The 27,330-nt window shown below is 42.0% G+C and overlaps 2 protein-coding genes across 6 annotated transcripts in view; both read right to left on the reverse strand.

Annotated features, from left to right (window-relative positions):
* Nucleotides 1-2,486: 2,486 nt before the first annotated feature.
* LOC134541220 (lysosomal acid glucosylceramidase-like) lies at nt 2,487-17,854 on the reverse strand. 2 transcript variants are annotated; one of them, XM_063384472.1, is made up of 10 exons: nt 17,627-17,854; nt 16,108-16,311; nt 14,322-14,454; nt 13,494-13,650; nt 12,573-12,733; nt 10,639-10,870; nt 9,617-9,761; nt 8,921-8,997; nt 6,523-6,809; nt 2,487-3,399 (listed from the first exon to the last, which is right to left on the reverse strand). In XM_063384472.1, exons 1-10 carry the CDS (start codon nt 17,670-17,672, stop codon nt 3,285-3,287), a joined length of 1,557 nt encoding a protein of 518 aa, XP_063240542.1. In that variant the 5' UTR covers nt 17,673-17,854; the 3' UTR covers nt 2,487-3,284. The 2 variants fall into 2 exon arrangements, with proteins under 2 accessions (XP_063240542.1, XP_063240541.1); XM_063384471.1 differs by having other exon boundaries at nt 14,322-14,457; nt 17,627-17,820.
* An 809-nt stretch (nt 17,855-18,663) lies between these two features.
* LOC134541218 (uncharacterized) overlaps nt 18,664-27,330 on the reverse strand; it is a 43,719-nt gene continuing 35,052 nt past the window's right edge. For 2 of the 4 annotated variants that reach the window (XM_063384465.1, XM_063384466.1), the window contains exons 11-12: nt 27,247-27,303; nt 18,664-22,022 (exon numbers count right to left, since the gene is read on the reverse strand). In XM_063384465.1, coding sequence (XP_063240535.1) covers nt 21,789-22,022; nt 27,247-27,303 — 291 coding nt within the window. In that variant the 3' untranslated portion in view covers nt 18,664-21,788. The remainder of the gene's footprint in view (nt 22,023-27,246; nt 27,304-27,330) is intronic. The other 2 variants (XM_063384468.1, XM_063384467.1) reach the window with 1 other exon arrangement.

The raw sequence follows: 27,330 nt of genomic DNA on the forward strand, positions 1-27,330 counted from the left end.
AAATACTTGAAATTATACTAGTAAACAGATTTTTAAAATGCAAGAATAATTAACCTTTACTGCCGAAATTGTTGTTGTAATAAACAATGACAACCACATTAACTTTTCACTTCACTTTATAAACTGTCGACGTAACAGTTCACGTGTAGATGACTTGTAATTAATTTTAAAAACTGGCGTTTAGCTATAAAGCTAAAATATAATTATGAACAAGTTTTCATATAAATAAACTATAGCCTAATCAATTATATGAATCACCATAATTTTTTAGTCAATTGTAACGTAACCTATTATTACTGCACTCGCCGACAGCGTAACGGAACAATGAGCGTAACGGAACACATCGTAACGGAACAATGTGCGTAACGGGACACTTTTTCGTGCGTGCAGCCGGCGTTCATCGATTTATTAGACGTTGTCACGTCAAAAAAAAAAAAGGTATCAATACTTTTTTTTTTTCTCTTCTAAGGAATGAAATGAAATCTACAATTTTATTGATAAATTTACTTTTATTTGCACTCATTAATTCAAATATGTTTATTACTTTAACGAAGAGATTATTTTAACTAAGTAGGAAACGAATGGGAGTGTTTCAAGTTTGATGTGCCTCGAAAAAAGTCAAATCGATGGTTGTTCCAATCGAGCGGAAGAGAGATAGATGCGGCGCAAGCGTACAACGAGCGTAACGGGACACAGCGTAACGGGACACTTTTTCGTGCGTGCAGCCGGCGTTCATCGATTTATTAGACGTCACGTTAAAAAAAAAAAGGTATCAATAATTTTTTTTTTTTCTATCGAAGCTTCCCTCGGCCGCCAGCCCCTGGACTGTGCGGGGAGGGGTGGAGGGGGAGAAGGGACGTCACCCAGGGGCTGACGGGCTGAGCCCCGGCTGTCGGCGCGGACAGAACAATCGCCCGAGCAAACAACGCCAGTGACGCAACTGCGACGCAAGTGCGAGCGCCGCGGCGCTTCCGAGAACCGCCGTCAGCTGACGACAACAACAACAACAACTGCCACCAGCGACTTATCTGGCTGCCTCGCTCCAAACAAGCCGTAAAACCCCTTCTCATTGTCTCCCCGCGTTTCTTTATTTCTTTTCTTTTTTATTATTGCGCGCGATCTGTGACGTTATCCCCGACCTAAGACAGGCCGCTTCGATTTCAAGGCCTTGCTTTAGCGTTTATTATATTTCCGTTTGTTCTCTCTTGTTAGAACGTCTAAGAAGGATAACCCAACAATGGCACCCATAATTATTCAGGAAGGAACGGGGAAGGGGGTTGATATAAACCCCCAATGAGTAGGATTTATTGTTATGTACCTGCTCCTGAAAATAAAGAATGTAATATTTCCAGCGAGAGACTAAAGAACTCAGAGAGAAATCTGTAATTTTTTGATCTAATTTAATCTCTCGTTTATACATACGTATTTTATAAAGGCCATTCCAGTCAAATCGTCATGGTAGGTCTCTTCCATTTGACATTTAGTAGCAACGTGACTCAACTGATATTTACAATTACGTATTTGCGAACTGTAAGTCACCACGCAAGTAATCATTTTGATGATCAAATACGCGACCTTTTTACACATTTATATATTAAATTTGGCTAAAATATATATATAAAAAATGTGAGCGAGTCATTCAGCACTCGCCAGAGATGTGAAACATTTTGTGTTCTCATGTTGCAAACACACACACTTGATTTAACGTTGAATTCTTTAAATTAATGCCGACCGTGATACAAATACGAAAATTGTGTTTTCAACTACTACATTTCTGGACGCGAATCAGACGTAGTTCCGCACCCGCCGCTAGAATTTGCTGCCGGAGCAGCTACCAGCTACGTCGACTATCTAATAATTCCATTTGCAGAGCGAAAAGTTAAACTATATAATAAAACGTCTACGATAAAAGAGAAAAAGGCTTGAAAAAAAAAATACTCAACCCCTGCTTGGTGTCTGATTTTTGACAAGGAATTTTATTCAAATACTGTCAATTTTGTTCAAATTCAGTAAATAAATAAAGTTTCCCTTCGTCTTTGTGAACTTCCATTCGCCATCCGCCACAGATGGCAGCACTGTGGTTATAAATTTCCGTTCCGTGCTACTTCCGTTCCATTCACGGAATCACTCCCATCAAATGCAGTATACCGAGAGCTAAGAAGTTGCACATCAAAAATAAAATTTGCAGAAAGTCAAAAGCGTGTGTAACTGATCCTTAATAATGTAAACTTAGTATAAATATATATTGGTAATCATATTTCTGTCTGTCTTCAGTGTTTCTTACTACACCAGGCCAGAAGAGTTTTTCTTGATGAGTTTTAACCTATACAATATTTGATGATGGAGCATTAGAAATAAAAATTTTTTGTGTTCAACATTTCTTTCATGATGAAAGCACATGTACTGGGCATTTTAATTGTTGTAAAAATATTCTTTAATAGTACATGATTGTGGAGGTTTTTGGGACAAAATTATAATAAAGTAAATACAATCCATTATATTTTTTATTAAAAACAAGGTTGTAGCTGTATATAAAAAATTGAATAGCATATTTTGTTTGTAACAACTGTGGACAAGCGACAATCTATTCAAGCTTCGAACCTCGGTCATATAGACAGGTCTGGCAACTTACCGTCATTCTCCGTCGGCTGATTAAAGCTCGCGGCGCTAGTAGTGGTTGAATCCATCTTTAACACTGTGTTACATGGGAGTTTCATATCAAATTAGGTATGTTCTTTTAAAAAAATTGTTCCGTTTTTAACGTCGGATAAAGTTTAGGGTTTTTAATTTATTCGGAAGTTTTGTAGGGTTCGAATACATAGCACATATACGAGTTAACAGTGCAAGACTTGGTCCGCCATCTGGATGGAATAAACGTGAAGGTGAGCTCTGCGCATGTGCGGAATTCGGGCAACAGATCTGCAACGGACAAGACACCAAAATCCGTTCCCTTAAAAAAAAATGGACTGGCCGTGTCCTATCATGCTCAAGGAATACGGTTAGGGTTCAGGTGTAGCATGTTCAACAACTAAAACTTGTTGTGTCTTGAAATGGAATGTGTAGCAACCATAAAAACAAAAATCTCTCAAGTTACATGCGGTCATATTACCATCTCTTAAATATCACATTTTGAACCCTTTTCTGCTTCCCCCGGTGTTTGTGGATTTTAGCAGCTCCAAAAACGGAAGAATCCATCATCAAGGTGACAGTCTTTCGCTTGGGAAAATTTTTTCGTTGTAAAGATAGCAAAATGAACTAGTAAACAAAGAAGCCCAAGGTGGCGGTCAGTGTCGCAGCTCTTGTCGGTAGAGGACGGTGTGCATGCTCCTGGCAGGGATGTCCAAGGTCAGGTTGCCCCGCGCTGAGTCGCTGACGGAGACTGCCAAGTCTGCGTCACCCCTGGAAACAAACAGTCTGCTGCACGCCACGTTCACATAACCTCAACATTTTTAACAACTTCCTGATGTGTAAGTATACGGTATATGGTGGGAGTAATTTCGCGAATGGAACGGAAATGTGTGACCATGCTGCTGCCATCTGTAGGGGTATATTTTATAGTATTAACTGTTTAATGAATTTTTGACGTGACGTCTAATAAATCGATGAACGCCGGCTGCACGCCCGAAAAAGTTTCACGTTACGCACATTGTTCCGTTACGCTGTGTCCCGTTACGCTCATTGTACGCTTGGGCAGCATCTATCTCTCTTCCACTCGATTGGAACAACCAGCGATTTGACTTTTTCGAGGCACATTAACTTGAAACACTCCCATTCGTTTCCTACTTTTCCTATCATCGTCCTATCCTTAACAGAATAACACAGATTGGAAGAAGTTAAATAGCAAACATGTATAAAAGTTATAGTTAAAATAATCTCTTCGTTAAAGTAATAAACATATTTGAATTAATGAGTGAAAATAAAAGTAAATTTATCAATTAAATTGTAGATTTCATTTCACTCCTTCTTTGTATCCGTACAAAATAGTGATATGTCAATAAAAAAATGATTCAATTTGATTCATAAAAGTATGCAATCATTTCATCAATGTTTTGTTATGACGTTGTCACGTTAAACTATCGTCCGTAAACCGACTTTACAGACAACCCATTTTTTTTTAACCAGATGAGGGACTATTTTACTAGAATTTCCTTGGCATAAATCAGGTCCAAAGCCGGGGGTTGTAGTGTTTTTGCAAGTCTTTTTTCGCTTTTACTGGAGCCGTTTCATTATACAGTTTAATATTTCGCTCTGAAAATGGAATGATTCGATTGTCTACGTCGGTGCACCGGCAACAAACTATATGTGATTCGCATCCAGGAATGTAGTTGAAAACACAATTTGTGCATATCCGAGTTTTGTGTTTATAATATATATTTTTTAAAATGATATCACATAAAATGTTCCGAGGTTATAGGTATGTTACAAATCACTGGCAAGTAATAAAACGATCACTCAGTTTTTTTTCTTAAGAAAAACCCTACATATCCCAAATCAACTGCCAGAAGTAAGCACGTGTCAGTGACAAACCCAAACTACAGTACACTCGAGGAATAAAACCGTGTCAGTGCTAGGAAGGCTGCCTGCGCCGAGGGACTGCTGTGCGTTCAAATACTGAGTTCAGTTAAATGCTGTGGCACGTCTACATCAAGCATTTGAAAGTTGCCGTCCAGGTTTCTCCCGATACTCATTCCTGTTGCTGTAAATTAGCAGAGATTACAAACGTTGCGTACATGCCGTGCATATGTACCGTGCCGTGCATATGTACCGTGCACACATACGTAGTTATATTATCATCGCCGTGCCGGATTGCTTCTACACAAACACCCTTTCCCCTTTCTAGCGTGGTTTCCCCACCACTCGGCCATCTCCCTTCCGCCCCTCTAATGGCGCGGCCAATGAGAGCGCAGTTCAGGCACGCGTCGGCGAGTCAACCTAGGGTTTGTAAAAACTCGAACGTGATTGGAAAAAAAAATATTTTTCCGCTGCGAATCAAAAGATTATTTCCAGATCAATTTTCATGTCGTCACAGCGTGTGGTGTTGCTCAAGTTATATGACCACAAACATGTAAATGTTTAAAATCTCCTCCAGATACATGTATAGTGGTTATTACTTTCATATACAGCCAATATATTCAACTTCATATTTTCTCTCTCTGTATCGATTCTTGGTCTACCAAGATGAATTACGAAAAAAAAAAAAAAAACCATATGCGAGATCTCTTTTAAGGCATACTACTATTTTGCGCGGCACAAGGAAAGCTGTTACAAACCACAAAGTTAGTGAGTGATTTATGTCGATTACAATAAAGAAACTGTCCAAAACCCCTCATTTTATTTTATTTTTTATTTTTCCGAATCCCCTCCCGAAATAAATTCTCGTGTTCGCCACTGGCACAGCAAAACATCCCGCAATTTCGTAACGAAGTTCTGGAAACCGAATTTCACTCTTCATTCATGTTCATTCATCAAGGTCACGCGGTCATGCATTTGAAACTGTCGCTCTCTGATTGTGTCTTCATGTAACAAGACAACCGGTTTATCTATATGTTTGCATGTCACTTGACAATGACAGTTCTAAATATAAGTGGTTTTCCTTGCAAAACCAACATCAGCGCTGTGAGGAAATCGCACTCAGATAAACCTACAGATGATAAGGATATAAAATAAGAGGTGACCTTCACCGTTTAAAGTTTTCGCCCATTTGATAACTTTTTAAGAAAACTTTCAATTTATATCTAATGAATTATACTGTTGAGAAAAAAAAAGGGCAAGAAACAAGGTAAAATGTAATCTTATCAGCAGCTGAAAATACCAACAAAATTTTAATGGACATGATACTCTTGTCTTTTTTGAAGGGAACCAACCGCCTAGCTTAAAGATGTATTAGTGTTGGCGAGGCGGGCTGTAAAGGTCAACACTTGCTGGTGCTTCTAGCACAGTATCGCCTCTAAGCGCAAGCCTGTGGTCTAACGCAGTCTTCTCAGATGCGGATTTATGTTTTGAAGATGGGGGGGGGGGGAGGGGGGGAGGGTTGTGAGGCAATTAGTGCAAATTCACCCCCTACCCACCCTTACTGGGCCGAGAATGGAAAGAGCTAACCAAGGTAACCATAGACCAAATTGCAAATTGATTTACACTAATTCAATACCATCCACTACCTAATAAAAACTCTAAAAACCTTAAAATACACGCACGGAGCTGGGAGTGGCGGATCCAAGGGGAGGCACCAGGGGCAAGTGCCCCCCCCCCCCCCCCAACCAAAAAAAAAAAACAGTTGTCTGCTACATTAATATTGTCGACAAAAAATATTGTTTCTGAAACCAATAATATATATTAATATAATTAATGAATTTCTTGTAGAATCATAAAATCTGGTGGTTGGATGTTATGTGCAGTGTGAGTAGATTAAATACAAATTTAGAAATTTTAAGACATATTTTTCTCTGGCTACTCTGAAATCCAAGAGTGCCTCTGGGTCCACCACTGCTGGGAGCTGGGGGGCACGAGGCTGGAGGGACCTACTTGTTGTGGAGCACGACGACGGTGACGCGGTCGGGCGTGAGGAAGGCCACGCCCTCGAGCGCCGCCGGCCACGCCCCCGCGCGGAGGGACACGCGCACGGAGCCGGGGGGAACGAAGCTGGAGAAGTGCGCCACGGCGTAGAAGGTGGGCTGCTTGTAGAACTCGTCCGCCGTGGAGTTGACGACCACCGAGGCGTCGTCGCGCGTCTGCCCGAGCCAGTTGGGCCCGCCGCCCAGGTCCACGGCCATGTTCCAGTCCACCCAGCCGGCCACCCAGTGGCTGGCCACCTGTCCCCGGCACACGGTCACCTGCTGTCAACTCCTCTGCCAACCAGGGCCCGGGTCAGTGAGCCCTGACATCACTCATCATTGTTGTGACAGGCACATATGATTTAATGTTAAATTTTTATAATATTTTTTTGATCTGATAATGTCTTAAAATCGATGAACGCCGGCTGCACGCACGAAAAAGTGTCACGTTCCGCCTGAGCCGAGCGTGCAAGAACCGGCCAACCACAGTGCGAGAAAATCTTCTATAATATCAAACAGGTTAAGGCGGGTTTTTCAACTAATTGTTCGTGATTATGTTTAAATAAATTATTTAAATTAAATTTGCAAAAAACTGCAAATAATATTTGAAAATTAAGTATGCAATTTTTCATCAACGTTTTCTCATGACGTTAGCACGTAAAATTATCGTCAGTAAACCGACTTTACAGACAACCCCCAATTTAAAAAAAAAAAAAAAATCTTCAAAAAATAATAAATAAACTTAAACTCTAAACACTTCTGAACACATTGCGTGACAAATTGTCCTACTATCATTCAAACACCGAAGGTTAATACACGACTGTATATCTGATAATATTTCTTTTTTGAAATATTTTTATGAAGGTCGCACAATAATGGCATGGAAAGAATCCGGCCCTTGGCCCGCCTGTTGGACGCTACTGGTCTACATCTTAAGCGCTCTGGCCAGAGTCACCAACTCCTTGGCTTCTGGGTCACTGTCACGCACGTGAGAATGATGGTGTGCAGGTCTTTTCGGCAAGTTCTGTTGCAGCCATCTTTAAGGGGAATTTCGACCACACGGCTAAAAAAAAAAATACACACAAGTCAAGAAACCACAGGCAATGGAAGCGAAAGCCATCATCAAATAGTTAATTTAAGGTTATCATGTTCTTTACTTTAGTTCTCGGCCTCTGGTAATAAAATACTAGGTCCCAAACAGTATCGTAATGCACGTGATTGGATCTATGAACCACCTAGGTATTTTCTCCAAACAGAGGCCTATTATCATTTAAGTTGAAACAGGTGATACTATCATATCAGCAGTATAGATTAAAAATTTTAATAATCGCACCTGATTAGTTTTCAAACTCAACCGTTTCAAAGGGACTCCTCGCCGAAATCTTCAAAGAACATCAGTGCCACTCCATATAAAAACATCTGTATGCAGTCACCACTGGCAGTGCATCAAAGAATTTTTAACGCCTCGTTACGGCGATGTCCCTCACTTGTAGAGATCCTGCAGTTCTGAGCTTCGATACGACAACAACCTACCCTTCTCGCACATGCAAGGTCTCCTTCGTGTGGCCCAGGAAGACCTCGGACCTAGGCTGTGCATGATGGCATCCAACAGAAGCGAGATCTGGTGGAAGTCTGCTGTTCCTCGATCATGTGGGGCAGTTGCAGTGGCGTAACTACAGTGACTGGCGCCCCTGGCCAGACTTGAAAATGGTGCCACCCTCATGCATTAAAAGAGAGGGGGGGAGGGTTCAGTAACCGCGAAACCGTCGCGGCGGTGCCCCTCCTGCCACCCTCTTGCTACGCCACTGGGCAGTTGAATCCACCCTGATGGTCCTCCACACCGCACTACGGCGGGGTCTCCGATAGACACAAGCCACAAAGCTCAAGACAGGATAACGTGAAGAAGGACTAGACCACGGACTCTCTTCAGGAGCCACCCCGGCAATCACCTGTCGAGTGTAGCAGTAAACATGTCTGGAAGTTAGGAGATATGACTTTCGGTCACATGATGTTTAGGTGAAATGACTTCTCAGTCAAATGCAAGTTTGCCAGCGTTGGAGGATTTTCCCAGAGAGATAAACATGCAGGTTTCAGGGCCAACCATGACGTCCTACATGCCCCCTCCACCCCGCCCTCTGGGTACTCTCGAAATAACTTTGCATCCCTTCCACAGTAACTGTTTAGGTGGCATGCATTGTGGTTGTCATTGTATTAAAGTGACTGAAATACAGATAGTAACCCCCTTACATGCTCGCTCTATGCCCTGTTCACACCATCTCCATGCTCCACGCGAGGCCTCCACTACGCCATGTACTCTCGACGTGAGGGAATCGGAGCACAGCAGCAGGAGTCCCAGCGAGAGCACTTGCCTGGATGATGTCCGACAGGTACTCCGCTCCGTCCTCCCAGTTGCCGAGCTGGACACGTGTCCCGGAGCCGCTCCGTGCTGTCGGCACAACACAGCGCTGGTCGGACATCCTCAGTGGCGCGAGCAGGGGGATACACTGGGCATGTGCTGCACTGCCAACCCCTCTCACCCTTCTCCCACCGTGAATCAGACATATTTCACTTGTTCATCTTCTCTGGGGCCCAACCCCTTGATCGTTCATTATTAATTTTCGTTAATTCAATTTTTTGTTAAGATTGATTGTTGTATCTCGCGAGTGTACTCATACCTTCCCCATACCTCCTCCATTTTAAATGATGGGAACATAAGGACTGCAGACTACTATATAATTATTTTGTCGTCACTAAGAAATATTGGTTGGGGTTTGTATTTGTAAAGGTAGCATTATCAGTATCCGAAAAAAGGTTTTCACTGAGAATTGAAGCTGCACTCGGACCCTTCAGCAGTCTGGCAGTCTGGCAGTCTGGCAGTCTGGCAGTCTGGCAGTCTGGCAGTCTGGCAGTCGGCAGTCTGGCAGTCGGCAGTCTGGCAGTCTGGCAGTCGGCAGTCGGCAGTCTGGCAGTCGGCAGTCTGGCAGTCTGGCAGTCTGGCAGTCTGGCAGTTGGCAGTCTGGCAGTCTGGCAGTCAGCAGTCTGGCAGTCTGGCAGTTGGCTCTCACCTGGACAGGCCTCGCTGTAGAGCAGGAACTTGTCCGGGAAGGCGGCGTGGGCGTCGCTGAGGACGCTCGGCGGCGTGGTGTTGTCGCTGTACCAGTGCAGGGCCGAGCCGCTCACGCAGTCTCGCACGGTCTCGTTCTTCAGCAGCTGCGAACATCACGCCGACCACTGGCAGACCTACGTGCAGCGACAATGCTTCAATCCGGCATTCTGCGGTCCGGCACATTTCGTAACCCGGCACGAATCTAGCCGCTGTATGTTCTGATTTTTTTTTCATATGGCCATTTGGCCCTACACCTCGCGTTACTGAGGTACCGATGTTTTTATTTCGTTCATATCAGTTATGCTTTTGAGTACTGAAAACAAACTGCATACTGTTATCAAGACTGACGACACTGAACTCCGCAAATAAATTTGTTGCTCGACCAAAGCGAAAAAAAAAAAAAATCTAATTACTAGAGTAACTGCTTGCCTCCGGATCAGCACACGGAGGCCTCGAACTCTTGACTTCAAAATGAGAACTTGTGTAGGCAAGTGCGATGGTTCGTGAATGCTATTTGTAATCGAAATACTGTAGTAAATCATTGAGCATGATGATACCTGGGGCACTGCATGTCATTCGAAAGCCCAGCCGGGTAGTCGTATTGAGGCATCAGATGAACTAGTGCAATATCCTGGTCTGCCCTGGCGAAGAAGCGGGTGTGCGTACCTGAGGGAAGCCGAAGATGTACATCAAGTTCTGTCCCTGCCCGAACATGCCCGAATATTCACCTTCGGCCTACCTCGGGTTATTTATATATATTTATATTTCTCTGTTTATTTTAATGTAGCTATACTAACCGAACTAACCGTCCATAGTGTTTTAAAGTGTTTTAATGTAGCTAACCTAACCGACCACTTTTAACATTTGAATTCATTTTTCCTGCGCAAAAATGAAACAAATCCCGAAGTTGGCCGAAGGTGAATATTCGGGCGTGTTCGGGCAGGGACAGAACTTGATGGACATCTTAGGCTTCTCGCGTACCGGCAGCCAGGCCGGCAGGTAGCTCCTGTTGTCGTCCACCAGCATGACCTTGAGGCCGCCGAAGCCCGCGGAACGGAGCGAAGGGCAGAGGTGCCCCGCCAGGTACTCCCGCATGCTCGCCGCGGTCCAGCCCATGGTGATGACCAGCCCCAGCACCAGGGCCACGTCGGGCTCGTTCTGCGGGGTCACGCCCCAGAAGTCGAGGCCCCGCGCCGCGTAGGCCCGCAGGAACCTGCGGACACGGGGGGACCCCGGGCGGGGCGACGTGTGGCGTCCCCTCACAGGACACCTGCAGCTTCTCCTTACTGTCATTCATGTACCACTGGCACACGAATCACAGCCCACCCAGTGGCCCTGAACGGCACGGTCAAATAAGACAGTCTCTCGTGCAAATTACAAGGAAGCAAGGCATAAACCGCTAGCGAGGGTGTACCTCGCTGCAGTCTCATGCGCAATACCTGCATTTTTCAACACCTTCTCCACATCTCCTGCATACGTATCAAAACTTTTGCCGCGTATTTTTAGGATACAGCCTTTATGTATACCTATTACTTGTGCCATGTCCGAATTCAAGCACCTATGCAGTTATGTACTTGCCAACTTGCGTATTCATTTGATGCACTTGACGAATCTGAAAAGGTTCAATGTTGTACCTCTTCGAATAATTTTAGCAATGAGAAAAAGTTGTTTTAATAAGGTGCTACCAGTTTGTTTAAAGATTATTTGGTTGTATAAGTTAATTATGTTAAACTAAGAATGTTAGTTTAACCTAATTCTTGGCCTCTAAAATCGTAATATTTCTTTACACAAATGACAACAAAAAATTATTGGAAATACAATGTTTAACTGGAATGTGAATTTTTTCTTCACACTTCAATACTATCACAAAATTTACAGCCTTTACTTTTTGATTCTACCTTTCTACCATTGAATTGTAGTTACGATCGATATGTATCGACGACACCCATCGGTGTTCCCTCTGCTCGCACAGGCTGTTACGCCTCATGGCGCTTCACCGGGGCAAGTGTGTTGCAGAGCGTGTGCAGGAAATGGGTGAAGTGTTACAATGTCCAGCGCAGACAACGGATGCCACAACTGGTGAGTCGATTGCCGCCCATTAGAAAATCGACCACGTTTCATTTGCATAAAGTTTCAGATAAGAGGAAGATATGTACTTTAAATTAAAAGCGCCGTATTGATTTCCACGTGTTAAAAACTATTGCAATTTTCTAACATTCAATACTGACCACCAGTTTTCAGTAAGCGATCTTCAAGTTCAAAACACAATGAATATTGACAGGATTATTAGAGTTGTAGTATTTCACAAAAAATAATATAAATTTAAACACAAATTACTTCAAAGAGGGAACTATTAACTGTAGCAACTGGTCACAGTTAACGTCAGACTTTAAACTATATAATATTCCGTGTTTTAACGAAGCCCATTATATTAACTTAAAAGGTAGAAATTAGTTATTGCCTAGTAACTGTTGAAACTAACATGGTGTATTTTGATTCATATTGATTCCACGAAGGAAGTTAATTTTTTCAAGTCAGTTAAGGCATATAAATTAGCATGTTGTGTTGTGTGCTCTGATTCCCTGGTGAAGGTAAGCCTTCTTTTCACAGACGAGAGAGCCAAACGCCCGATCGTGCATCTTCGGGTTTTTTTTTGTTCATTGCAACTCATGATAACTAATAGTCAATCAGGTTAGGTTAGCTACATTATAAATACTTTAAAACATTGTGGATGGTTGATTTGGTTAGGATAGCTACATTAAAGATACTGTGAAATCAAAAATCAGAAAAGCGAGCACGAACTTGGGGGAACTTGGGGCGTGGTTATCTCGTCTGTGAAATGAAGGCTTCCCCCTGGCGAAGGTCGCCCACTGGCGTCGAGTGTACAGGACGTAGCGGGGGCCTCGCGTGCTCACCGTACGTAGTAGTCGGCGTACACCTGGTAGTACTCCGGCTTCAGAACGCTCTTCCCGGTCGAGTTGTCTATGTCCTTCATCCACTGTGGTGCCGTCCAAGCAGCAGCGAACAGGTTCACGTGCTGCCGGCTGACGCGCCGCGCCATCTTGATGAACGGTATCTGCGAGTCGAACATAACCGAGTGGCCCAGTGAAGTGGACCTGGCCTAAGGTCCTGAGTAGTAGGGAACGGGGGCTGGGAAGCATTTTATTTTCTATAGAATTATAGCAAACAAATCACACAAACTCAGAACTGTCAAACCAACAAAACTTATTTAAATAATTTACTTAAGTGTTGCAGCAACTGTGAATATAGAATATGAAGGGCAAATTAGAGTTACTTTGCAATTTGAGATCAAAGCAAAGTAAGGCACAAATTCGATAACATAAATTCGTTAGTATACACCTCCCCTCGACAGTACGTAACTATTTAGGTGGCATGCATTGTGGTTGTCATTGTATCAAAGTGACTGAAATACAGATAGTAACCCTGCTTTCATTTTATCTTACCCCCTTACATGGTCGCTCTATGCCCTGTTCACACCATCTCTATGGCCCATTCATTGTCCACACTTGCCGACCTCTGTAGTAGCGTAGTAGGATGCACACTGGCTTACGGTGCGAGGGGTCCTAGGTTCGAGTCCTGGGTAAGGCATGGGTGTTATGATACAGAAAAGCTTCGAATAAGGACACATTACCCTATGGCCGTGGGCTTCAGGCTTCAGGCCACTATCAACTAAAAAAAAAAAAAAAAAAAAAAAAATTGTCCACACTTGTCTCCATGCCACCTCCACTCCCCGTTTACTCTCCCTTCACTCGAACTTCACTTCCTCACACACACTCTCCAAGCCCCCACCAGCTAGTCTCTCTCCAGAGCGTCACCTTGTACTCGGTGTCCTCTTCAGTGAGGTTGAAGTGCTCCAGGGAGGTGTCATACTGGTGGTCCCCGGTGTACTCGTAGTAGCGGGAGGAGAAGTCCGTGGGCCCGATGGGCACTCGGACCAGCGAGTACCTGCTGCCCTCCGGCGAGAAGTAGGCCCTGGGAGCACACACAGCAGGTCAGCTCGCGGCCAGCTCTCGTGGTGGTTCGAAGCACGCTTTCTGTGCACACTTGTTTCCAACTCTATTGGGATGATCGCGCCTCGACAAGGCTTTGCCGTAGTGCAGCGTTTACCTTGCAGTGGCAACATTGAGGGAAGCCTTCATTTCACAGGCGAGAGAGCCACGCCCGAAGTTCATGCTCGCTTTTTTTTTTTCCCCGTTCTATCTCATTGTATAAACTGGTGCGGCATTGAATTTTGCGGTCGATTAGGATAGCTTAGCTACATTTATAAATACTTTAAAACATTGCGGATGGTTGGTTGGTTATATTAGGTTAAGTATAGCTACATTAAAAAAATACTGTAAAATCATTTTATGGTTTGCTTGGCAAATAAATTTTTTTTAATATGCAGCTATCCAGGGCTAGGAAACCGTTTACATGATTTCACAGTATCTTTAATGAAGCTATCCTAACCATGATGTTTTAAAGTATTTTTAATGTTGCTAACTTAACCTTTTACAATGGAAAAAAAAAAAAAAAAACGTGAAGATGTACGATCGGGAGTTTGGCTCTCTCGTCCGTGAAGAGACGGCTTCCCCCAACGTAGACACGGTCTGGTCGCAGTGAACTGTCGGTTACGTGGATGCTGTGAAGCGCGCGCTCCCTACCTGACGAGTCTCTCCGCCGCTGCGGCGCTCAGCGAGAACGTGTTGATGGCAGTTGCGTCGGACACAGCCCCACCGAACCCCAGCACCTCCTGGTACGTCACTCGCTGGTCCACCTCCAAGGTCGTGTTCGCCGCTGCTGCCGACACAAGCAGTAGGCCTTAGTCCAGGGTGTCCACAGTTAGCACTTTCCCACTAGATACTAGTGGTCTAGTACATCTACGCTCACATCTAGTACTTTTTTCCTTTAACATTATAATATTACAGTAACTCCAATATGTTTTATTATCAAGCGTGATTATTTTTAAAAACTATGGAATGTATGTGTGTGTGGTGTGATATTTGATTTAGAGAATTACAATGTCATAATAACTTCCTAAATTGTTAAAACCGTTAAAAATTATAATTTAGTACTTTTTTTTTTCAAATCTAGTACTTTTTTTCTCGCCTAAATTGGTACGAAGTATTTTTTCCTTGTGGACACCCTGGCTTAGTCCCTGCAGTGCTTCAAGTCAGTACTCGCTACACAGTGGCCCCACTACGTAGATACCAACAAGACGAATATCTTGTAACGATAGACAATTTTTTTTTTCTAGTGTGCTCTCAGTGGATTTCAAGGGACAAAAATAGTTTGCTTTTGCTAATAAATTGGCATGGTAAGTATACCAAATTATTGGCGAGAATTTAATTTGTAACAGAAAAATATATTTTTTTAAAGTTTTGCACATTTGTTTTTTTGCGCAGCAAATAAACTAAAATAATATATTTTTACCTTTCTATTCGTTGTGAATTTTTTAATTTTTACTTAATTGTGTCAAGCCGATTAAGTTAAGCACAGTCAAGGGTGTCTCTGACGGGGAAGACGTAGCGGACACATAAACACTCCTCCTCCCCCCCCCCTCCCCCCCCCGCCACAGCCTACATCCACAAAATATTTTCAACTACATCCAGAAGTTTTGTTCATACTACATATTTTCATGTTTATAAAATACACGCAATTACAGCGATGACATATAGCAGTAGATCAGGTGTCAAATAAAAATTACATACAAAGCATAGTTTGACAAAAAAATACATTTTATACTTCAACTCGATGGAGGTATTAGTATTTAAATACAAGTGAGTGAATTTTAACTAAGATGTGAACTACGGCGACTAATGTGAAGCGGACTAGAAATAGACAGACTGATCTAATTGATCTAGTGTTCAACAAACTCTGCTAATTAATACATACTTATTTTAATTGTTTGACATAATAGTATCCATTATTAGAAATTTGTAATATAACTTTCATGCTAGCTATTGTATAATATTGTACATAAGTATATTAGAAATATTGTATGTAATCATATACATGTATTACATAAAAATTGTAACCGTGTCGACGAGCCCTATGTTCAGAGAGCCACTGCTCATCAACTGAGTCTATTGGGTGTTAAGAAAATAAATAAATAAATAAATAAATAAAATAAATTATTTTCTTCTATGCCCCCCCCCCCCCCCCACAGTGGTGGATCCAGGATTTTTGTTTGGGAGGGGCTTGACCCAGCTGAGGCTAGGCTTTATCAAGGCAAACACTAAAACAATAGTGGACCCAGATGCTTTTGGAGGGGGCTTGAGCCCCTTAGCCCCCCCCCCCCCCTCTGGATCCGCTACTGTCCCCTCCCCCCGAGACTTCATGAGCCAGAGACTCCCGTGAGCGAAGTCGCACTTGGAGTAGCCCACTGACTGCAAGAACACTTGTGGCTGATCTGAACCGACTGTCGCCGCGGGACGTCGGGGCACCCACCGTCCCGGCCGTGGCTGGAGGAGAAGGCGGCGCGGCGCGGCTGGAGCCTGAGGCCGGCCTTGGAGGTCTGGTACTGGACGACCGCCCCGCCGGCCAGCTGCCGGAGGGGGCCGAGCCCCAGGGAGTCGCAGTGGCTGGAGTTGCACACGCACACCACGCTGCCCCAGCCGTAGTCCCGGGCGAGGCACGGCGCCCCTCCGTCGCCTGCGCATTCCAGAACTTTATAACTTTTAATTTAATATATTTAATATAGTTAATATAGTTAAGTGGCCTACAGCTTACGCCCATAGCCAAAGGGTCATTATATGCAGCGTGTATCTCAATTTCCAGTCGTTATCAATTATGAGAATATATATTTTACACCCATGCCTTACCCAGAACCCCTCGCACCGTAAGCCGGTGTGCATCCGACTACGCTACGGAGGTCGGCTTTATATAACTTTGTTTTGACGTCATAACGTCTTACAAATCGATGAACGCCCGGCTGCACGCACGAAAAAGCATGACTCATTGTCATGTTCCGCCTGAGCACAGCGTGCAAGAACCGAGCCAACCACCATGCGAGAAAATCTTCTATAACATAAAACACGTTAACCAATTGTTCGTGATTATATTCAAACAAATTATTTAAATTAAATTTTGAAAAAAATTGAAAATACAATACCCCCCCCCCCCCCCCCATTTTTTTTTTTAAAATAATATTTATCCCTGTACTAGAGGTGCTATTATAAAGAACGCTGAATAATATGATGTAGTTTAAGGTATTTTTATTTATCATTTAAAATATTGATATTATTTTTAATGTCACAAACATATTTACAATATTTCACCTTTAAAAATGTAGTTATTCAGCAAATTGTAAAAAAAAATGTTGGTAGATTTTGCATGTTTTGTAAATCATACAACATAACTCTACTTTGTTGGTACTGACCATAATGATGGCCATGCCACCAGTAGCACCATGTATGAGGGTGCCATGTTAGTAAAATAATCATACCAGAGCCTCAGATATTTAATTAAGTAATTAGTTAACCAGTCCTCAGTGTGTTCAAGTCCAGCAATTAGTTAATCAGCCTAAGAATCACCGTCTCCAGTGGCTGCAGCAGCTGGAGTAGGTATTTAAGTTGCGTAGTTTCCTGTCATCTGCCAGCCATGTGACTCACAGCCTGAATAAGAGTCAGTGTTCTCCTTGCGAACAAGCATGAAGGCCCGCATAAATTGCTAGTTGGCGATTACGTCAAGACTCATCAACCTCATCAACGGCAGAAGGGGGCAGGATGACAGTACTAGATTACGTATACCCAATTACCCAAATGCGACTCTATGTTGCGGATGTACTGATTCCTCTAAGGCCAGCTTGCACAGTCGTGACTTGAGACAAAGTAAGTATTTCTCCATTTGATTACAATGTAAAGATTTTTTGCTCAGATTTTACTTACCTGACACTGCAAGCGGCCCTAAGACTTCACACAAATACGACTCTATGGTGTTGCTGAGGTATTAGTATTAGTTTTCTCACCTTGACTAAAGATGAACAAGTTGAAGACGAGTAACAGGTTCAACATGTTGAGACAATCCTAGTCAGTCTGCCAGTGTCTTCAGAATAAGGCGAAATGTCGCAGATCGAGTAAACTCCTGCGGTTATTACTCGAAAATTTCGCTGCCGTATGACTCAACAATCCTATTGTGTTCTTCCCCCTTCCCGTCATTCAAAATTGACCAGGTTATCATGGGACAATCACACACAATATTGTTTTTAAGTGTGAACTCTGTTCTCACACAGTTGACCTGATAACAGGTTAAGAGTTAAGATAAGATAGTTCTAAAATAAAAATGTATTACAAAACAATCACAATGCATCATCAATCTCCTGCTCTGTGAAGATACGAGCTTAGAAAAAACTGCAACAACAGAAAACGAATTCTCTAAATGGATCACATGGCAAGCTAAACTTCAAAATCGTACACATAGGATGTACATTGGTAGTTGGTCCATATTTCGATTTTAAATATATGTATTATTTTGAGCTTATATATTTTTAACTAAAGATTTATTTATTTATTTTGGCCTCACGTCATGTCAAAATGAAGTCAGAAAGTTGTCGAAAATCTTAACTTCTCTTTCGGCTGGGCACTGATTTCGGTTTATGGCCAGTTAATGAAAGTAATTTCAACTGAAAATTTATTAGATCCATAACATCATCTAGGTATTGCAAAATACATATGGAGTCAAACTTTGTTCATCCGGCCCTTTGTTGATCTGGATCTCTGGGATAGTCCGGATCAGATTTGTAGACATTTTATTTAATGTTCACATAAAAATTTTTTTTAACTACGTTAGTAAGGAACGTAACTTTTTTAGTTTGATTCAATGTACAGTTCCTGCATAGATGGTAGAATTAAGATGATAAAATGCTGACAGACATCATGGCGTGCTTAGAGCGTCTGTCTGACACCACTCCTGTTGAACTATCGATGACAAAAGCGTTTGTGTGACTGTGCTTCATTCAAACACCACACATGCTTGAAACAGAAGAAAGTGGATGACTTCTTTGCTAAGAAATGACGTGAAAAGTTATTTTTATATATATTTTTTTAATGTCTTGTAAACAATATAGGATATGTATACTATGTATTTTTTTGTTACAAAACTTACTTTTAATCGCAATTAACTGTAAGTAGGTATGCTTATTCAAGGATTTTGTTCGACTTGTCACCCATATTTCATGGATTAACCGGATTTTCGGTTGTCCGGATTGCATTTGGTCCCAGTTAGACCAGATGGACGAGGTTTCAAATGTGATTAAAAAATTGAAAAATACTTTCAATTAGGTAGGTATTTGTAATGGGATTTCACTGTGAAGGGTGAAGGGACACAAAATTTAACACACCTAATGATTCAGATGCCTTCAGCAGCAAGTATTAGATTGTAAGGTGTTGCAACGAGGCAGCTTGACAGCTGACAAGACACCGACAAGCAAGTGCAATCGCTGGAGCGCAAGAAAACAGCAGGCAGGAACAAGAGAGGAGGACAGCAGGTGGAACACAGTGTCGCGTGGTTCACTGCCGTTAGAGATGATCACTGAAAAGGGTCAAGATCATGTCTTTTTTTTTTGGCTTGGATACAACTCAACTTTTCCACCTTTCTTTCAAATACGAACACTCACGTAACAAAAAGCATAATTCTTTATTAATCGGAGTACATAAGAGCGTAAAAATATCACACATATTATGTTCATACAAAAAATTATAAGTAATATTTGTAAATAAATTAAAGCAGTCACTTCAATAAATAAAAAAAAGAAACAACACAATTTATACTTTTGTATAGAACTAACACCAGTTTTTTTTAAAAAAAAATCCAATTTTTAAGCAGCTGTTTTAAAAAAAAATAATGCACGACAAAACGAAGACAAATTCTACGGCTTGTGCGAAAGTTCAAATCGTTAAATTTCACTCAAAGATTGTAAATAACTACATTGGAAAATATGTGCTCCGGTAAAGCACTGGATAAAAACAAAAAAAAAAACATTAGCCAGCCAAACCTACACTAACTGTGTTAGCATTAACACATCATGTCAGGAACTCCATTACATGTCACATACATATTTTTTTTCCAGGAAGTACATGAATCATTAATAATTTACAGTCTAGAAAACTATATACTTTTCAAGATCAATCACTCCGTAACGTAAGCACGAATATACAAAATAATATGACTGTGAGCATCTTTTTGACATCACATCTGGGACAGCACTCACCATGAGCACTTGTTCACAACAGTTTACGTTTATACAGACTTGAGTTCTGAAATAGCACCTTCATAAGGAAGTGTGTATCTCAACTTCCTACAAATCAAATGAACACTAATAGTAAGAATGTCCGCAGGGTTTCACGGCCATTGTCTGAAGTAGCTTGGCTTCTGGGTTGTTACACGTTATCCTGCCTTTGTATATACTCTCGCCTGAGGAGAAGGTGCTTCCTGATTGGCTGCAGCCGTGGGCCAATCAGAGCCTTCCTTTCTCCAGGTTTGGCTGGGCTGTCCTGCCAATCAGGGGCGATCTGGCTGACGTTGGCTGTGGAGCTACGTTTTGAGGATTTCTAAAAGAGTGGGTTCCGTATTTTGCTTTATTTTGTAGCCATCTTCTCTATAAATGTTCGCTGGGTGTTTTAACATTTCTGCTGATTCTCGAACGTATCTTTTCTTGTATTGTCGGATGTTGGATGTGGCGTGGAATTGGCCACCGAGGACACGGCTACAACCCGGAAGCCAAGCTACTTCGAACACTAACAGTGTGTTTGGTTACAACACTCAGGACCTTGAACGATATCTAACAGAGTTACCGCCTCGAAACATTACAGCATGATTCAAGATCAGGAAGCGCGGAGAGGGGGGAAAGAACGTAGCCCTGGACGCCCTTGTCTTGCCGCTCAGGCCGGCCGAAAACTGCCAGCGCCTAAAATATACTTAAATACATTCAACTATAAAGCACACAGTTTGTTTATTTAGGAGTGCCCCGTTTTACAAGCTTAGGTGATTTCAAGGAACTAATGAATTAAAAGTTCTGTGGTATCTTCGGGTTGCCACTAATGATGACTCGAAATGATTTGTTGAGTCTCGCCACGGGGTCAGGGAAACACAGGCGGAGACACGAAGGGGGTTTGGAGGGGGGAAAGAGCGGCACGAACGCGATCAGGAAAAACCTCAGATGAATTTGAGCAGGGGTGTAGCCAGAGGGGGAGGAGGGGGATAAGGAAATAGGGATGCATCATTCTCTGAAGTTCTGCAGAAAAGAAAGTGCTCTCTACTATCGCAGTCGCACTCAAAATAAACGTGCACTTAAAAAAAATTAATATTTTTTTTTTTTTTTCGTAGCAACAGGGTCCCCCACACTCTTTTCTCTAGACAATATCCCTGAATTTTTCCTATTTCCAAAACTACCACATTTAATCAATACATTACTGATTGTGACTAGGCGAATGACGAACGATATTTGATCATTCTTCAGAATATCAAATCAATACACAGGTGATTCATTGGTTGTTCTTACGTTTAATTAATGACGATGACAGATCGGTTTTTCGACTACACACGAACTTGCGATCAAAGTAAAGACTGGGTTTTGCGACGTTAAAGAAGAAACACGCGAGAATTTTGGTGACTGAAACCTTGTGTTTTCCAGGTTTTTTAAGACACTTTCTCTATCGGCCGAGATATCCCTGTCTGTGGGAGCCACGAGAAAGGTCTGGAGATGAAATGTTAGTAGTTTAAGCTCTCCATATCGCACGTGGGTCTCCCCACGTGTGTTCTCGCCCAGTCGAGGACCGAGTGGCCGTGTAACTACTCGCGTCACTGCCGAGCGTCTGTCGTGCCCGAGCGAGTGACGCCGTGGCGAGGGCGGGCGACCGGGGGGGGGGTTCCCGTTGGTACGGAACAACTCCTAGTTGAACGTCGAGAGTCCGAATTTTAGAAAGAAAATGAACGGCTATTTTTATCTCATCTCTGATGTCTTTAAAAGTCATCAACGACAGTATAGTTTTGGTTGATCTTTTAAGAGTTATGAAAGTTTGAAAAAGTGTAAAATAATTAATAAATTAAAAAAAAAAAAAAAGTAGAACCGGAGCTACTGTACACGTCGTCGCTGCTGCCTGGAGTAGGCTCGGGACAGGGGAAGGGGCCGCTCAGCGCAGCTTGGCGCACACGGCCTCGACCAGCTCGTCCACGCGGGGCGAGGTGCCGCGGAACTTGGCGGGCGCCGGCCCCACCATCTGCACCAGCTGGGGCACGTCCTGGGGCGAGATGAGGCAGAAGCGGAGCAGCGCCTTGAGGCAGCGGAACAGGTGCTCCTCGGAGGGGCTGCCGTTGAAGAACTGCAGCACGGCCATCGTCAGCTCCACCGCCACGTCGTCAAACACCTGGGGGCACGGGCGCGGGCCCCGCCGTCAGCCCCCGGGACGACACTCCCCTTCTCCCCTCCGTGCGAGTGGCCGATACGGGTGTAGTAGGAGCATATGGATGGATGGATGGATGGATGGATGGATGGATTGATGGATTGATGGATGGATGGATGGATGGATGAATGTATGATTGAATGTATGAATGAATGACCCTTCACGCGAGAGCTAAGAGCGAGTAGCCGATTAGGATGTAGTAGGAGTGGATGAATGGATGGATGAATATATGATTGAATGAATGAATGACCCTTCACGCGAGAGCTAAGAGCGAGTAGCCGATATGGATGTAGTAGGAGCGAATAAATGGATGGATGAATGAATGTATGATTGAATGACCCTTCTTGCGAGAGCTAAGAGCGAGTAGCCGATACGGATGTAGTAGGAGTGGATGGATGGATGGATGAATGAATGTATGATTGAATGAAAGAATGACCCTTCACGCGAGAGCTAAGAGCGAGTAGCCGATACGAATGTAGTAGGAGTGGATGGATGGATGAATGAATGTATGATTGAATGAAAGAATGACCCTTCACGCGAGAGCTAAGAGCGAGTAGCCGATACGGATGTAGTAGGAGCGAATAAATGGATGGATGAATGTATGATTGAATGTATGAATGAATGAATGACCCTTCACGCGAGAGCTAAGAGCGAGTAGCCGATACGGATGTAGTAGGAGTGGATGAATGGATGGATGGATGAATATATGATTGAATGAATGAATGACCCATCACGTGAGAGCTAAGAGCGAGTAGCCGATACAGATGTAGTAGGAGTGGATGAATGTATGAACGAATGAATGAATGAATGAATGAATGAGTGAATAAGGCCAAAACCTCGAAGACACAACTTGGAAGCACACAGACCGACCCTGGTCTTAGCCCGAGGCCAACTGGGGTAAGAACTACCGACACATCTGTCACCAGCTGACGCTTGAACATGGCCGTGTGCCTTTGTTCACACACGGTCCTCCAACACACCAATGCCTTCACTAAAGTTATGGACGCACACAATGAACCTGTGAGATAGCAGTGTCCGTACATGATATGTTTTCAAAATAGTTTGAGATCTGGTAACTTAGAAGCAACACAGATACCAAATTTTTTTTTGTAAGGTATTTTTTAAATTTTCATCATGCAAATATTATTTAATGTATAAGCATTTAAACTCCACAATTAAAACAAAATCTAATGACTGTATACGTTGCATGTGAAACTTGCATAGAATACAGATGCGACATTTGAACAAACATATAATAATTTTCGATGACATTAAGATTCTTCTAACTCGTATTAAATTAAAAATAAAAACAAACATGCTATACATTAAAAGGAAAAATTAATTTTGATGACTCGTGAGGAAAAAAATTTAGTAATCTGATAAAAATTTGACTAGTGTCACTGCATAAAAATAATTACTTTGTTAACTTAGAAACTTATTTGAAAAGATGGCTTGTTAAAGAAAATAAATTGCTAAGTTATTTTTTACAGCGTGAATAGTAAAAGTTACTTGATTAAAAATTGTTGCCACATAATTCGCAAAAAGAATTTTTTTCCCCCGCAAAAATATAGCATTTTCAGTTTTATTTTTAATTGTTATTAATAGTTGGGTTATTTATGATCGTATAGTAATCATTTTTAGTCACACTATCTAATAATTTGATGCATGGTAGGGATTTAAAACATTTAAAATAAATGCTTATAACTTGAGAAGTACGAAAAGTTTTGAATTTTTATTTTTTTTAAATTCAGAGTTGTGATTAACTGGCCTACCGACCATTCTCTGCGTGACGTTGAGTTATGGGACACCTGTATATTATTTGGGGAGGGGGGGGGGGGGAGGGGATAGGAAAAAAATCTGTTAGTCGCAGTACCGTTTCCAGTTCAAACTACCAACCCGCAGAGCAGACCGTGCTGTTCAAGAAACATGGTCAGCAAACGACTTGTTTGCATTCTGCAGGTAACTGTTTCAGTTCGCAGGAGAGACAATGTTTCAATTTTTCAATTTGGTCGGGAATGAAACTCAAGATGGAATGAAATCACTAGGGATGTGCGAATCCTTGATTTTCAGTTCGGTTCGAATCCGATTCGAATCCCTGGCAATATTTGAGATATGGATCCGATTCCGAATATTAAGCACAGAATAAAAAAAATAACTGATTAATTTAAAAATAATGTGTGCTCTCTTTTTTCTAACTGTAATTACTGGCAATTATTTATTATATTGGAATTGAAATTTTTATAATTATGTAAACTTAATTAATAATAAACACTTTAAAATATGAAAACCAAAACATATTCGATTCTCCAACTCAATCGCAATAAACTGCACGCCACAGGGAAATCCGTTTTATAAACGTTTCAGAAAAAAAAAAAAAAAAAATCTCCAATAAATAGCCAAGACATTTTTTTCTTGTAGGTATGTAATTGTTTTTAGTTTATGGTTTGCTATACGACGAAATTCGTATTTATAGTTTAAGCTCGCGAAATCTCGTAATTCTTTTAATGTCACTGTGTTAATTATTTAATTTACATATCTTTCATTGATACATCATATCATAAATACTTACGTAATAGTAGCCTAATTTTATTTTTCACTGCTAGTATTTTTGAGCAGTATTAAATTAATTTATAACTTTTGTGAATATTCATAATACTGTTCGAACCCATGTACGTACAATGATTCCGGGTTCGGGTAATTGTGGATTCGAACCGTACCCGAAAATATCGGGTACTCGCACATCCCTAGAAATCACTCAAAGTTTCGGCCGGACACTGCTCCGTGACCGTTTCTCCCGCCTCGACTCCCGCGCACGGAGGACAGAGCAAGCCGGTAAAAGCCGTGCCGGAACGGGGCTCGTCACGGCACACTGCCATTGCTTGTCCGCTCTCTTGCCGCAGTTTTCAACCTGACTGTTCTTACTACCACGTCAGAGAGGCTAGCATTAGACTTGGTTGCAAAAATAACCGAGGACCGGATCACGTGGTGAGTTGCGATGAAAACCGAAATATCACAGAGAAGATTGCCAATACATCATTTTAACCCTGCAATGCATGTCAAAGAGACCATAAAGCACCAAAATGCAACTACAATCATAAAATATATCAGCATTTTTAGTAAAAAGTTCACTCAAATTACAAAAAAATCCAATGAATTTAGCATGCATTAACTAAATAGACTGGAAAAAAAAAATGTGTTACTTTTTAAAATCTTGCAACTGTTATTAGTAACTCATGTTTACATTATGACGCTGGTACATTTTTCAACCATGCAAATACTTGCAGATTATGGTTCCAAGCAGCTCTGTCCTAGACATGCTTATTTACAAAAATTTTTATTTTGTAAGGGTGCGTCATGCATCAGGATGAATCACACTAATTTAGTTAAATATGTATCAGGAAACAATAGTGTCATTTTTTTTTGTCAGATAAATTGATATCATGACTCAAAAATAATTCGTAAAAAAAATAAAAAAAAAATAACACTGAAATTTCCTGTTTTAAAACTAAGTAAGCATAAAAATAAAACCATAAAGCCTTGTCTCCGCGAATGCCACGGACTGGAATATCGGGGGAGATACGGGATGATACTGGACATGGCCTGTAGCGCGGAGACGACCCAGCACTCACCTCGAGTGGTTTCAGACGCACCGAGACGACGTTAGGCCTGTGCGAAGCTTCCACCGAGCCAATCAAATCCAAGCTCTGTTTCCGAGGCACGCTTCCTCAGACGCGTCAAGGAAAAAAAAATTTACGATGGTGAATTTTTACGATGCATGTGGCACCAGGCAACGAAATCTCCACGGCATCAAAAAAAGGGGCTACATACAAATAAAAATAATGTATGTGCTTTCAACTCTAGTACTTTGGTGATTAATATTGAATACCGGTCCATATGATTAAAAACATTTATTTATCGTGAATATTTGTGATATAAATGGTGATTATAAACTCTTTAAAGGGTATTTATATAAGTGAGGTTATGTTCCTGTATGTATAATTTATTTGCATTATAAACTTGCATTATTATGTAATAAATATATAAATTAAAATTCATCTCATATATACATAACAGCCTTGCTGAGAACAAATACTACAAATTACATTTGACTCCGCAAATATTTTAAACATTCATTTCGCGCAAAAAAAAAAAAAAAACGGTGTTCGCACAGGCCTAGCCGGCGTCCCATGGAAACATGAGTCCAAGGTCTTATCACTATATCACCTGGTTCCGTTCTTAACCCTCAGATCACGGGACCGGTGGAACATGGTGCCACAACCAGAGATTAGGAGACGATACGGATGGAGCATTTAGCTGTCGGACGCGTGAAGCCGTTCCCCCTTCCCCCACCATTTTTTTTTCTGACTTTCAAATATAAAATATGGCTGTCCTAGCCTGCTTTTTATTACCGACTGTAGTTAAGCTGTTCGGAAGAACATTAGATAAAAATATTACCGGTCAGTACGTTTATACATGTTAAAAGTCCGAAACGAATCTTCGTGATACAAATGTAATTAGTATACGAGTGGTCATTTTTCTCCAATTTAACCTACAGTACAGGTACTGCTGATACACTAGTAAACACACGGCCAGGGCCGGATTTAGAGGTCCGGAGGCCCCCTGGCCCCAAATTATTTTCCAAATAAAATGAACAATTTTTTTCAGTCGAGTTTTCCAATAAATAATTTATTGTGATATCAAGTAGATTCTCTCTTAGTATTTAAAAAAACGTACATAAATATAATCGGAGACAAGAATTATATGAAATTATTGTGGGGGCCCCTCCGTTTGCCATCCCCTAAATCCGGCCCTGCACACGGCCGCCATATCGGTACGTGAGGTACCACTTCCGTCTTGGCTTCACCCGCCCTCGTCCAGAACCGGACCTTATGCCCCGTCCGTACGTTTCCCTGATCTCTGGACACGATTGTTAGTGAGCATGCCTCGACAAGCCACGTCGCTGCGACAGAGCAAGCACAACGCACGTGCAGCGTCGAGCGACCGCGAGTGTTAGGCACGCTCCGTGCAAGCACACGCACCGCGGAAAGTTAAGCCTCTCAAAGCCGACACCAACCTCCAAATTCAAACATCACTTGAGAAGGGAAACAATTACAGCGGCAAAAACAGAAAGTCTCTAAGGAGAGAAATTAATCAAAATAAATAAATAAATAAATAAATCTGCCGCTACCTTTGAAAAGCTGCCCTTAGGTAGCAGGCCTCTAAGGGTTTTGTTTTGAGTCATTTTCTGAAAAAATGGAATTAAAATACACCT

Source organism: Bacillus rossius, chromosome 18 (assembly GCF_032445375.1).
Source record: "Bacillus rossius redtenbacheri isolate Brsri chromosome 18, Brsri_v3, whole genome shotgun sequence".
Classification (NCBI taxonomy): Eukaryota; Metazoa; Arthropoda; class Insecta; order Phasmatodea; family Bacillidae; genus Bacillus; species Bacillus rossius.